General features: G+C 41.0%; 1 protein-coding gene across 1 annotated transcript in view; it reads left to right on the forward strand.

Moving 5' to 3' along the window:
- Nr6a1 (nuclear receptor subfamily 6 group A member 1) overlaps window positions 1-14990 on the forward strand; it is a 300000-nt gene that overhangs the window by 243579 nt on the left and 41431 nt on the right. Inside the window, exon 5 of the mRNA XM_004662796.2 lies at window positions 12623-12678. Within this exon, the coding sequence (XP_004662853.2) occupies window positions 12623-12678 (56 nt within the window). The remainder of the gene's footprint in view (window positions 1-12622; window positions 12679-14990) is intronic.

The following is a 14990-nucleotide window of genomic DNA, read 5'->3' on the forward strand; positions in this document are numbered from 1 at the left end:
AGGAGAGGGCTGAAGAGATTGCTTAGTGGTTAAGGCATATACCTACAAAGCCAAAGGTTCTCTGTTCAATTCTCCAGGATCCATGTAAGCCAGATGCACAAGGGGAGCAAATGCATCTGGTGTTTATTTGCAGTGGCTGGAGGCCCTGGTGCAACTATTCTCTCCCTCCCTCTCTCTTTCTGCCTCTTTCTCTTTCAAATAAATAAATAAAAATTTCTTAGATAAATTTAGATTTCTTATAATCTATTCATAATACTAATATTTATTGAGCACTTAGATGTGCCAGAAACATTTCCACTCTTTCCATGTATTGGAATGTTGAATCCACATAATAACCCTTAATGACTCATTCCCAGTTTACAATGCAGCTGAGGGAAAGAGGTAAAATCATGTAGCAAGTAAATTTAGGGATGGTAGTTATAATTTGATACAGATCTAGTAGAGCTTGTGCCTAATCTCATAGACAGTGTAACTACCTCACATCTCTCCCACATGGCATAGCTATTTGCATCATGGAATGCCTTTGTTTTCTGTATGGTAAACAAATGCCCTGATGAGGCATTTTAGACGTAGCCAAATTTCTCTTTTGCCTAACTTTGTAAACTCTCTTCAGCCAGAACACAGCTTCATGGGTCCTTACACCATTCCGCTTGGGTTCTTTTTTTCAACTTGGAAACTCATTTTCTTCCCCATATCCCTTTCCTCCTCCAGAAATCTTCCAATATCAATACAAAACCAGAATTTTATTTTATTTTTTTATTTTATTTTTTTGAGGTAAGGTCTCATTCTAGTCCCGGCTGACCTGAAATTCACTATGTAGTCTCAGGGTGGCCTTACAACGCCTCCTACCTCTGCCTGCAAGTGCTGGCACCAGAACTGTTTTGAAAAGAGATGTTGGAGGCAGAGGTAGGATGATCGCCATGTTGGAGTCCACCCTGAGACTATTAGTGAATTCCAGGTCAGCTTGAACTAGAGCGAGACCCTATCTCCAGAAGAGAAAAAAAAAGGAAAGAGAGAGTGAGAGAAAGATTCTGTACTGGTCTTCCTACCTCATCCTGATTTTTTTTTTTTTTTTTTTTGCAGAGGGAGGGGGAGTTTTCTCTCTTTTTAATTAGCATACAGTGTATTAGGTATAATTATGGCATTTTCCTTTTTTAAACTTATTTTTATTTATTTATTGGAAAGAGAGAACGAGGCAAGGAGGGAGAGAGAGAATGGGCACACCAGGGCCTCCAGCTACTGCAAACAAACTCCAGATGCATGTGCCCCCTTGTGCACTTGGCTTACGTGGGTCCTGGAGAATCGAACCAGGATCCTTTGGCTTTGCAGGCAAACGCCTTAACCGCTAAGCCATCTCTCCAGCTCCATTATGGCATTTTCAAGCACAATTTGTTTTAGTTGCTTCCCTCCCACCTATCTCCCCTGCCTTGATTTTATTTTATCTTATTTCCCTTTATTGCCCTCATCATTGTGGTTTTTGGTTTGTTTTGCCTAGATCAAACTCATGCCCATGTCTGTCAGGCAAGCACTCTGCCACTGAGCTGTACTCCCAACCTCTCAGTAAACATCTTACAAAGAAAGCATAGTTGTAGGGTACCTTTTAATTACTTGCTCATCCTGATCATTCTGTTACAGAGTGAGATTCTGAGTGTCTAGCCATACTTACCTGTTTTAAAGAAGAAGAAATTTAACTTATACTTCCTTGTGCCATAGTCTGGAGACCATAACACATGAGATGTGTTGCTTTTTTGGGCTGGAGAGATGGCTGGCTTAGCGGTTAAGCGCTTGTCTGTGAAGCCTAAAGACTCTGGTTCGAGTCTTGATTCCCCAGGACCCACATTAACCAGATGCACAAGGAGGCGCTCATGTCTGGAGTTCATTTGCAGTGGCTGGAGGCCCTGGCGTGCCCATTCTCTCTATCTGCCTCATTCTCTCTGTCTGTCACTCTCAAATAAATAAATAAAAATCAATTTTTTAAAAACAGTGTTGCTTTTTTGCCTATAGCACAGGCCTGCTCAGTTGCCTAGCAAATGCTGTCCTTTTGAGAAGAAGCCCTGCCACCTTCTGGTTGATGATGAGAAGGCTAGGCTAAAATTACAGTTGTCACAGGACTATTTTGGATATGGGAAATGATCTCAACAATTTTGATGGTGGGCTGGAGAGATGGTTTAACAGTTAAGGCTCTTGCCTGCAAAGCCTAAGGAACCATGTTCAACTCCCTAGATCCCGCATAAGCCAGACTCACAAGGTGATACATGCACAAGGTCATGTTTATGCACAAGGGGATACATGCATCTGGAGTTCAATTGCTGTGGCTGTACCATTTTTTTTTCTCTGTCATAAAGGCATGTACCACCATGCCCAAACCCCCCCAAAAATTGTGGCTGTGTAATTCTGTACATTTGTAAAAACATATATAACTATACATTACAGTAAAACTAAGTATTACTGTATATTAAAAAATGTAACCGGGCATGGTGGCGCACGCCTTTAATCCGAGCACTCAGGAGGCAGAAGTAGGAGGATTGCCATGAGTTTGAGGCCACCCTGAGACTATATAGTTAATTTCAGGTCAGTCTGGACCAGAGTGAGACCCTACCTTGAAAAACAAAAAACAACAACAAAAAAAAATTAGATGCTGGAGAGTTGGCTTAAGGTGCTTGCCTACGAAGCCTAAAGGCCCAGGTTTGATTCCCCAGTACCCATGTAAGCCAGCACAAGGTGGCACATATATCTGGACTTCACTTGCACAACCATTCTCTCTCTCTTCCTCCAATAAATAAATAAATAAATTTTTTTAAAATTTATTTGAGAGAGACAGAGAAAATGGACATGCAGGTCCTCCAGCCACTGCAAATGAATTCCAGATGCATGTGCCACCTTCTGGATCTGGTTTACATGGGTCCTGGGGATTTGAACCTAGGTCCTTTGGCTTTACAGGCAAGTGCCTTAACCACTAAGCCATCTCCCTAGCCCAAATAAATTAATTAAAATATGTTTAAGCTGGGCATGGTGGCGCACGCCTTTAATCCCAGCACTCGGGAGGCAGAGGCTGAGGGACCACCATGAGTTTGAGGTCACCCTGAGACTACATAGAGAATTCCAGGTCAGCTTGGGCTAGAGTGAAACCCTACATCAAGCCCCCTTCCCTACAAAAAAAGTTTTAAAATTTAGTGCCAGACATGGTAATGCCTGTCTTTAATCCCAACACTCAGGAAGTAGAGGTGGGAGGATCACCTGAGTTTGAGCTAACCTGGGACTACACAGTGAGTTTCAGTTCAGCCTAGGCTAGAGTGAGACTCTGCTTTGAAAAAAACAAAAGATAATCAAAACCCGGCATGGTGGCACACACCTTTAGTCCCAGTACTCAGGAGGCTGAGGTAGGAGGACTGCTGTGAGTTCCAGGTCAACCTGGGCCAAAGTGAGACCCTATCTTGACAAAAAAAAAAAAAGAAATTTAATCAAGCAGAAGTGGCATGGGTGTAGAAGATGGAGAGATGGTACACACTATGATATTGAATTAATCTAACTAATAATAATAAAATGAATGACATCACACTGAGGAGGGAAGGGAGGAAAGGAACTGGCCTTGGAAAACAGTGTTTTGACTGTATGTTGTAAGGCTAAAGACAAAAAGAATTGTATACAAACAAAGCACTGTGTTTTGTAAAATTTGTTTCTCTCAAGGTTATGTTGGAAATTCTGTCCCTACTTTTAATTGAATACTATGGTTGAACAAGCAAATAAATATATTGTAGATAATAAGAGTCAGACTTTGTAATTACAAAACAAAGTTATATATCAGGAAAGAGGAAGGCTAGAGGGAAGCCTTGATGCTAGGTCAGAAACAGTGGTGGTGTTACAAGACTCCTGTCTAGATAGATCAGACAGATAGATAGATATGTAATGGTGCTGCCTGGAACTCCAAGCCCAGAGTTCATATCTGCAAACTAACCAAAGAATTAGCAATTTCAGATTCAAGAGAATGATTTTTTTTTTTCAAAGTAGGGTCTTGCTCTAGCCCAGGCTGACCTGGAATTCACTATATAGTCTCAGGATGGCCTTGAACTCATGGCAATCCTCCTACCTCTGCCTCCTCAGTGCTGGGATTAAAGGCGTATGTCACCGCACCTAGCTAAGAGAATGATTTCTAAAATACTGCATTTTATTCAGATTTTTCCAAGGAAAGGGGAAGGCTGAAAGGTAAGGGGAAACAAAGTGGGGAGAAGTATACCATATGGAGCCCAAAAACCCATGTGGGTTACGTGTAGCTCAGTTGCCTATATGACCAGATAGGGATCTGGGGATAAAAGCATGGGAAGAATAGAAAAAGCTCAAGGAGCTCCTGCCATGTGGAAGCTGGAGGAGATAAAGAACCCATCAGGTCCAGTCCCAGCTGAGGGAAAAACTCACCCACAGCTGGAAGTTCCCAAGTGATTAGAGAGCCGGAGAGAGCCTGCCCTCCCCTGCCAAAGGTATTTATAACCTTAGGGTGGTGAGCTGTCTTTGGTTAGGGCTAGGATTTGTCTCAGGAAGAGGTTAGCTCTGGAAGCTGAATTTGACCAACCACAGTGTTTAGATGCTTTGAAAGACCTCCCTCTCAGGAGGGTCCTGACTGTTTATGGAAAAACAGTTATTTGGAACTAGGGAAACAATAAGAAAACTTTCCTGCCCTTTTTACCTTCAGGTATCCAGTCACCCTAACTGTGTACCCCGTTCAGATAGGTAGGTAGGGAGACAGGGAGATAGATAGGAAGATAGGTGTGGGGGAAAAAGCACACGTACACACACACACACACACACACACACACACACACACACGTATGTTTCTTTTTTTTCCACACACACACACACACACACACACACACACGTATGTTTCTTTTTTTTTTTTTCAAGGTAGGGTCTCACTCTAGCCCAGGCTGACCGGGAATTCACTATGTAGTCTCAGGGTGGCCTTGAACTCATGGTGATCCTCCTACCTCTGTCTCCCCAGTGCTGGGATTAAAGGCCTGTGTCACCATGCCCAGGTGTATGTATGTTTCTAAATGCTAGCCTTGGCAAGAAGCAGTGATCCCTCAATAACGATGAGCATACCTAGCACCCAGAATTTTATCTTTTAATATTAGTAAAATGAGTTGGGGCTCCATGGAAAACTGGTTGATTCCAGGGTTGGAACAAGGAAAATATGAAATAAGCCTGGAGTATCTTTTTTTTAAATTTAATTAATTTATTTATTTATTCATTTATTAGACAAAGAGAGATAGAGAAATAGAGAATGAGAATGGGTGTGCTAGGGCCTCCAGCCACTGCAAATGAACAAACCTGGAGTATATTGTAGTACTTGAAAATTAGGAAGGCCTTTAAAAGAAAGAGAGAGAGCTGGAGAGATGTCTTAGTGGTTAAGCACTTGCCTGTGAATCCTAAGGACTCTGGTTCGAGGCTCGATTTCCCCAGTACCCACATAAGCCATGTGCACAAGGTGGCACATGCATCTGGAGTTCGTTTGCAGTGGCTGGAGGCCTGGATGCGCCTATTCTCCCCCCCCTCCCCGCCTCTTTCTCTGTCTGTCGTTCTCAAATAAATAAATGAAATAAACAAAAAGAAGTTTTAAAAGAAAGAGATGGGAGGAGAGGAAGAAAGACAGACAGAAGGAAAGAAAAGGAAGCATACCAAAACATATAGAATCCTACCAAAAAGAGCTTCCATGGGCCAAACCTAGAGCAGCTTGGCAACAGAATAGCTCTGGAATTAGTTTGTAGACCAAGAAATGCATACCCATTGGTTGATACTAAAAGAAAAACTGAGAAAATAAACAGAAGTGCTAAGCCTTCCTTATAAAAGAGTTCCATTGAATAAATGTAGAAGGCATAAGGGAAACGAAAATTGCTATTAGAACACCGCAGTACTGACTGCTGCAGGAGAAATTCACTGAAGAGATTTCCAACATAAGTGAACATTGGTTTAAACAAAAGGGAATATTTTAGTCTGAAAAGATTTAGTAATTACAAAGGGCAGAATTCTACTTTAACCAAGATGTGCTTTAGCCAAGTGATCAAGGTTAACATCACTAGTAAAACATACTATCATTATATACCCCTGATATGTTAAGGCTGAGAAGAGTGTATACACACACACATACATACACAGACAGTCTATGAGAATGCTGAGTTCATTTTCAGACTACTCATGAGAAAACAGCCAAGCCCATATAAAGGGATATTGTTCAGAATAACTGACATTCTACCAAGGACTCTTGAAAAGTGTCAAGGAATGGAGAAAATTAGAGACATGAATATGAGATGCAGTGTGAGTTCTAATTGTATGATATTCATGGACAGAAAAACAAATAAATGGGGTATGTGAGTTAGTGTGTATAAGTATATATATATATATTTTATTTATTTATTTATTTATTTTTCCTGAACAACAACAACAAAAAAAAAAAAAACACAACAGTAGAACAACTGGAGAAATCCAAAGAAACTTTACTTTGGTTACCAGTATTATACCAAAATTAACTTCTTAGTTGTGATGAATAGTCTATATGATTATATAAACTATTAGCAGAAGGAAAAGCTAGGAAACTGTACTATCTTGTTGCTCTACAAATCTAACCTTGGGCTGGAGAGATGGCTTAGCAGTTAAATGCTTGCCTGTGAAGCCTAAGGACTCCAGTTTGAGGCTCGATTCCCCAGGACCCACGTAAGCCAGATGCACAAGGAGGCACATGCGTATGGAGTTCGTTTGCAGTGGCTGGAGGCCCTCGCACACCCATTCTCTCTCTCTATCTGCCTCATTCTCTCTCTGTCACTCTCAAATAAATAAATAAAAATAAAATAAAATAAATAAACCTAACCTTACCTCAAAATGTAAAAAGAATAACCTTTTTTTTTCCCCCCAAAAGAGGGTCTCCTCTAGCTCAGGCTGACCTGGAACTCACAGTGTAGTCTCAGGGTGGCCTCGAACTCATGGCAATTCTCCTGCCTTTGCCTTCCAAGTCCTGGATTTAAAGGCGTGTGCCACCAGAACTGTCTTTTAAAAGAATAACTTTCAAAAATGTAGTTTGTGGGCTGGAGAGATGGCTTAGTGGTTAAGGTGCTTGCCTGCAAAGCCTAAGAATGCATGTTCAAATCTCCAGGTCCCAAGTAGCCAGAGGCAAAGTGATGCAAACATACAATGTTCCACATGCACACAAGGTGATGCATGCTTCAGTTCATTCACAGTGGCTAAAAGGCCCTGGCACACCCATTCTCTCTCTCTCTCTCTCTCTCTCTCTCTCTCTCTCTCTTTCAAAAATAAAATGAAAGTAGTTTGGGGCTGGAGAGATGGCTTAGCCTTAATGCCTTAACCACTAAGCCATCCCTGCAGCCCAATATTTAAACAAATAACGTGATATAAGTGTGTTCCATTATTGGTGATGTTGTCTTGAATCACTTGGGTAAGGTGATATTACCAAATTTGTCCACCATAAAATTTGTGGCTGAGTAGAGACAACATATGCAGAGGCATACCTATGCAAAACAGCATGGTATATTTGAGGACTAAGGAAAATTCTCTGTATATGAGGTGTGACATTTGTGGCAAGAGGTCAGCATGGTAAATCTCACAGGAGCCAGATAAGAGAATCTTAAGGGCCAAGCTGATGAGCTTAGACTTTGCCCCTAGACCAGAGTGAGTCACCAACAGGTTTTGAGCAGGGTCGTTAATACAGTTCCTTGTCTTATATGGGTTTCTGTTTTTTTGGTGAGTAATGATAGGTGCCTATGTTCCAGAGCAGGAAAAGTACTGTGCTGCCTCCGAGCTCTATAGAGAAGCCATAGCTGGCTTTGTTCTCTTGGGCTTAGACTGAAGCTGTAGGAGAGTGTCTCCTGTGACATGTACCAGTAGACCTGTGTTCATGTTAGTTTAGTCACTGCCAAAAGTCTCTAAATAATGTTGGCTTTTGGCTTAGCAGAGCATCTGAGAGCCAGCACGGAGCTGACGTGGTGGCTCATGTTATCGTCCTTGTACTCTGTAAATTGGAAACAGGATCCTGGGTTACACAGGACCTTGTCTGAAAATAAAAAGAATAAAGGAAAAGGAATAAGCACAGCTTCAAAATCAGAATATCTAGGTTGAGGTTCCAGCTGTAAAGTTTTCCCAGAGCAAGGCTTCTTACCTCTCTGAGCTGGTTGCTTTGTCTTAGAAATGCAAGAGACACTTAACAGTATATACATCTCAGGGTGGTTGTGAGGATTGAATGAAATTACAAATATGACAATGACAGTACATCATAAACTTTAAAATAGGATGCAAGGTTTTGTTTTAACAAAGTTTTATAACCATAATTTTTCTCACACTTCAGATAGTTTCATGATCCTCCTACCTCCAAAGTGCTGGGATTGAAAGCATGCACCACCACACCCAGCTCTTAGCCCCCATTTTTGTTAACATTACTTCCTTCAAGTCACCTTCTACTGTGGCCATTACAGACATTCTTCAAAAACACTAGTGTGGGGCTGGAGAGATGTTTCAGTGGTTAAGGTGCTTGCCTGTGAAGCCCAAGGACTCAGGTTCAATTTCCTAGTACTCACATAAGCCCAATGCACAAGGTGGTGCATGTATCTGGAATTCATTTGCAATGGCTAGAGGCCCTAGTATGCTCATTTTCTCTCCCCACTTTCTCTTTTTCCTCCCTCCCTCCCCCCCCCCGTCCTTGCAAATAAATAAAAATATATTTTAAATGTCAATGTGACCATATCACTCCTCTGTATTCCTGCTTATCTCAGGTTCCTCAGTTTAGCATTCTGGGCTTATCTTTATTTTAAATATTTATTTATTCTAGCCACTGCAAACTAACTCCAGATACATGCACGCCACTGTATGCATCTGGCTTACATGGGTACTGGGAAATTGAACCCTGAGCCAGCAGTCTTTACAAGCAAGTGCCTTTAAAAGCTGAGCTATTTATGATTTGGTCCTACTTGGCGTCTCCAGTTTTGTTGCTTTTACTCTTTCCTTATTAACTTATTCTTCCTCAGTGCTTTACCCATGTTCAACCACTTGTTCCCAGAAAGAACAATCTAGTTTTACTTTCATCTTCCCAGTATACTATTCACTCAACCTGGAGCATCCTTTTTCTTTTTTATTTATTTGCAAGCAGAGGAAGGGGGGAAGAGAGAATGGGTATGCCAGGGCCTCTAGCCACTGGAAATGATCTCCAGATGCATGCACCACTTTGTGTATCTGGCCTTATATGAGTACTGGGAAATCAAACCTAGGTTATTAGATTCTGCAGGCAAGTGTCTATACCACTAGGCTATCTTCCAGCCCTCCATTTATTTATTTATATTTATTTATTTATTTGGTTTTTTTCGAGGCAGGGTCTCACTCTAGCTCAGGCTAACCTGGAATTCACTATGTATTCTCAGGGTGGCCTTGAACTCACAGTGATCCTCATACCTCTGCCTTCTAAGTTCTGGGATTAAAGTCATGTACCACCATGCCTGGCTCCTTTTAAAAGAAAAGTTATTTATTTATTTATTTATTTATTTGAGAGAATGAGAAAGAGCAATGGGGAGGGGGGAGAGAATGGGCACTCCAGGTCCTCTAGTCACTGCAAAGAAACTTCAGATGCATGTACCACCTTGTGCATCTGGCTTACATGGGTACTGGGGAATAGAACCTGGGTCATTAGGCTTCATGGGTAAGCATCTTAACTGCTGAGCCATGTAGCCATTTTTTCTTTTCTTGCTTTTTTTTTTTTTTTTTTTTTTTTTTGAGGTAGGGTTTCACCCTAGCCCAGGCTGACCTGGAGTTATTCACTACGTAGTCTCAGGGTGGCCTCAAACTCTCTGCAATCCTCCTACCTCTGCCTCCTGAGTGCTGAGATTAAAGGCATGCACCACAACACCTGGCTTTTTCTTTTCTTTTCTTTTTTGAGGTTAAGTCTCACTGTAGCCCAAGCTGGCCTGGAATTCACTATGTAGTCTTAGCCTGGCCTTGAACTCACAACAATCCTACCTCTGCCTCCCCAGTGCTGGGATTAAATTAGGTGGGCACCATCATACCTGCCAGTCTTTTTTTTTTTTTTAAACTCATAATAAACATATATTTTGGAACTTTGTTTCTTATAACTTTCCTGAAACACATTTTTTTTAAAAAATATGAAAGCTGCTGGGCATGGTGTCACAGGCCTTTAATCCTAGCACTCGGGAGGCAGAGGTAGGAGGATCACTGTGAGTTCAAGGCCACCCTGAGACTACATAGTGAATTCCAGGTAAGCCTAGACTAGAGTGAAACTCTACCTTGAAAAACAAGAAAGAAAGAAAGAAAGAAAGGAAGAAAGAAAGAAAGAAAGAGAGAGAGAGAGAGAGAGAGAGAGAGAGAGAGAGAGAGGGAGAGAAAGAGAGAGAGAGAAAGAGAAAGAAAGAAAGAAACAAAGAAAGAAAGAAAGAAAGAAAGAAAGAAAGAAAGAAAAATAAAGAAAGCGAGCAGATTTGAACATTATTAGGAATTTTAGAAAAAAAAATTTTTTTTTTACAAACTCAGTATTGGGTACTTCAAATTTTGAGGCTGTTGTTTGTTCTATAGATGTACAGAAAGATAAAGTAAACATAAGACGGTTAAAATTTCTTATAAGTCTGCATAGCGATTTCTGCCAGTCTTTTTTAATTTGAGTGTGTTTGTTTATGGGTGTGCATCTGTGGGTGTGCCATGGCCTCTTGCCACTGAAAATGAATGCCAGATGTTTGTGCCACTTGTGTCTTGCTTATGTGGGTGGCTTGAAAAGTAACCCAGGTTAGCAGGCTTTCAAGCAAGTACCTTTAACTGCTGAGCCATCTTCCTAGCCCCAAGCGCCCTTTTCTACCTTTCTAAGTCCTTTTCATAATTTTAAAAGTCAGTTCAAAAATTGCCTTTTCCAAAAACCTTTACCTGGCACCAGGGTCCTTCTTTAATTTCATGTCAGGATTTCCTTCTCTGTTCCTCATATTAAGTATTCCATTAATGGTGATGCCAGGTGATAGTGCATGCTTGTAATCCTGTGCCTTAGGAGGTATAGGCAAGAGGATTGGGAGTTCAAGGTGATCCTCAGCTACGTAATGAGTTCTAACCCAGCCTGGGTTACATGATACCATGTCAAAGAAAAAAGGGAAAAAGAAAAAGAACTAAAACACAGTTGTTTTTACTTTTCTATTATTATAAAGGATTGTTGCAAAATGCAAAATAAGCTTCAACTTACTACTTTTGCAGGAAGAAACTAATGAGGTGAAAGACAAAAAAAAAAAAAACAACAAAAAAAAAACCCTGTTCACCAGGATTGAAGATATAGCTTGGTGATAGATTGTTTGCTTAGAGGTCCTAGGTTCAATTTCAATAGTACAAGGCCACCAAAACAAACAAAAAACTTTATCCTGGTTCTACAAATAAGACCTAATCTTAGAGAATAAAAAAATTTTTTTTTAAATGAAGCTGGCCATGTTGGCACACACCTTTAATCCCAACACTCAGGAGGCAGAGGTAGGATCATTGACTGAGTTTAAGGCCACTTTGAAGCTATATAGTGAATTCCAAGTCAGCCTGGGCTAGAGTGAGACCCTACCTCAAAAAAACAAACAAATTTTAAAATGTGCATGCTTAAAAACATGAATACATATAAGCACTCATACCATACATACAAAAAATAAACAAATAAAAATGCAAATATGCCTTACTATCCCTCTCCTGAAATTTACTAAAGCCTTCAAGTGTGTCATTCTGGTTGGGATATTTGTAACTATAGGACTCATTAACAATGATGTCATCTTTTTTGAGCATATTGACTATCTATAGTATATGCCCAGTGTCTTGGGACCCAAAGGCATCTGCTACCTATGAGGTAGCTGGCAATAAAAGGTTGTGCTGTGCATGCAGGAAGATCTGTGTTTCAATCTTGGCTTTACCACTTACTACCTTCTACTTTTGGCCAAATAAGTTTTCTTCTTTTAAAAGTATTTTATTTTTATTTATTAATTTGAGAGAGAGATACAGAAATAGGCAGGTAGAGAGAGAGAGAATGGGCATGCAGGGCCTCCTGCCACTGCAAATGAACTCCAGATGCTTGCGCCCCCTTGTGCATCTGGTTTATGTGGGTCCTGGGGAGTCTAACGTGGGTCCTTTGGCTTAGCCATCTCTTCAGCCCCAGTTTTCTTATTTTAAAATGTCATTGAGCATGCTTCTGCCTATCGTTTTTTTTTTGTTGTTGTTGTTTGTTTGTTTGTTTTGTTTTGTTTTGTTTTGAGGTAGGGTTTCACACTAGCTCAGGCTGACCTGGAATTCAATATGTAGTTTCAGGGTGGCCTTGAATTCACAGTAATCCTCCTACCTCTGCCTCCCTTGTGCTGGGATTAAAGGCATGTGTGGGCTTCTATCTTTTTATTTATTTATTTATTTTATTTGAGAGATAGAAAGAGGCAGATAGAGAATGGGCATGCCAGGGCCTTCAGCCACTGCAACCGAACTCCAGGTACATGCCCCACCTTGTACATCTTTCTTACATGGTTTCTGGGGAATCAAACCTCAGTCCTTTGGCTTCATAGGCAAATGCCTTAATTGCTAAGTCATCTCTCAAGCCCCTGACTATCTTGATTGTGTTTTCTTCCAGCTATCAGAGAAGATGGCATGCCTGGAGGTCGAAATAAGAGCATTGGACCAGTCCAGGTGAGTTATAGGCCCCACTCTCTGGGTGTATCCTTAAAGCCCAGGGCTCTGAATGTTCCAGTAGCTGCTTACATTGGCCCTCTCCTTTGCTGTTAGGGGAGCCATGTTTGTGTTCATTCCTGTAAAGATGCTTTTAGAGTCTGAATATGAAACCTCTCTGAAATTCTTTATTTTGGGGGGGGGGGTGAGCTAGGGTCTCCCTCTAGCCCAGACTGACCTGGAATTCACTATGTAGTCTGAGGGTGGCCTTGAACTCATGGTGATCCTCCTACCTCTGCCTCCTAAGTGTTGTTGATTAAAGGTATGCACTGGCTTTGAAATTCTTAAATGTGCAAGTTAATGATTTGAGCTTATCTCATGATCCTTTATCCTCCCTAAGAGGTGGTAAAGAGTAACACCAAGTTTCTACTCCAAAATAGTGAGAGAGAGAGAATTATGTAAGTAGATATCACAGTACAATGAGAGAGAGCAGAGAATATCCAGAAAGTACATCCTCCTTGGATGAGAGAAACAGGGCTTCTATTCTCTTTGGAGACTGGAGACACTCAGGGAAAGCTTCCTTAAGGTAATTTTGAGGTGGATCTTGAAGGAGGAAGAATTAGCTGTTTTGGGAAGGAGTGGGAAGCTAAGCATCTTTTATTTATTCATGCTAGGCAGAATAGATTATCAAAAGATACAAAGATAAAGATAAATCTCTGTCTCTGTCTCTCTCTCTTTTTATTTTGAGGTAGGGTCTCACTGTGGCCTTGAACTCACAGCGATCCTCCTACCTCTGCCTCCCTCGTGCTGGGATTAAAGGCATGTGCCACTATACCTAGTGATAAATAAATCTCCAAGGGATGGTAAGGAATTAGTTCAGTGAGACTTGAACATTAGACCCATATAGTGGGGTGGTAGAGAAGAAGCAAATTCCTTGACTTTAGAATAAGTTTCTAGAAAAAGAGTGAGCTTAAGCTCTTCTTTAAAAAAATTTTTTTTAATTTATTTGAGAGAGAGGGAGAGAGATAGAGGAATAGGCAGAGAGACAGAGAGAGAATGAGTGTGCCAGGGCCTTCAGGCACTGCAAACAAACTCCACCTTATGCATCTGGTTTACCTGGGTTCTGGGGAATTGAACCTTGGTCCTTAGGCTTTGCAGGCAAGCACGTTAACTGTTAAGCTATCTCTCCAGTCCTTAAACTCTCTTTGACTATTGCTCCCAAGTAAAACATTTGTGGGGCCAGCTTATGCCCCTTGTTTCTCTACTAGCCGAAGAAATTCATGAGAATAAAGAATTGGATCTTAGCTGGGCATGGTGGCACACGTCTTTAATCCCAGCACTTGGAAGGCAGAGGTAGGAGGATTGCCGTGAGTTTGAGGCCACCCTGAGACTCCATAGTGAATTCCAGGTCAGCTTGGGCTGGAGTGAGACCCTACCTTGAGAAAAAGAAAAAGAAAAAGAAAGAATTGGATCTACCTATGACCCAACCATCAAGTGAATCCTTCAGCACATGAGTGAACCAAGAAGCAATCACTAATTTTAAGTAGGGAGAGAACCATATGCAGATTTGCATTTTAGAAAAATCCTAGCAGTGGGAATGGTGAAAAGTGAGGTGAGTGAAAGAACGAAAGTAGTTAAAAAGGTTTTATAGAAGTCCACCCTGAGATTACATAGTGAATTCCAGGTCAGCCTCGGCTAGAGTGAGACCCTACCTCAAAAAAAAAAAAAAAAAAAAAAAAAAGGAAAGAAATTATACAGGCAATAGTTTGAAGTAGGGCAATGGCAACATAGGTTGAAAGGAGAAAACAGATTGAAGAAGTAGTTCACAAGTAAATTAATAGGACTTCTCCAGAGACTTACTGATCATATATGGGGGATTTCCTGTCATGTGAATTTGGTATACAGTAAGCACTCAATCAGTGTGTGTATTTGTGTGTATGAGACTACCAGCTCTCCTGTATTCTTTCATGTGTGTCTTCTGTGTATGTGTGTGAGGTAAACTTGTGGGTGTGCATGCACATGTGTATGTGTGTGTGCATTCATGTGAAGGCCAGAGGACAACTTCAGGTATCATTCTTCTGAAATCCAGGGTGTCTCATTGACTTAGCACTCACCGAGTTGGCTAGACTGGCTGGTCAGCAAGTGCTAGGATTCTACCTGTGTCAATTTCTCCAGTGCTAGAATTACAAGCACCTGCCATGCCTGGCCTTTTAAATTAATTAATTTATCTTTTTAAAATTTTTTTTCTTTAAAAAATTTTTAGAATATACTTTATTTCTGAGAGAGAAAGAAAGAAAGAGAGAGAATAGGTGCACCAGGGCCTCCAGATACTT

The sequence above is a fragment of the Jaculus jaculus genome, chromosome 1 (assembly GCF_020740685.1).
Source record: "Jaculus jaculus isolate mJacJac1 chromosome 1, mJacJac1.mat.Y.cur, whole genome shotgun sequence".
In the NCBI taxonomy this organism is placed as follows: domain Eukaryota; kingdom Metazoa; phylum Chordata; class Mammalia; order Rodentia; family Dipodidae; genus Jaculus; species Jaculus jaculus.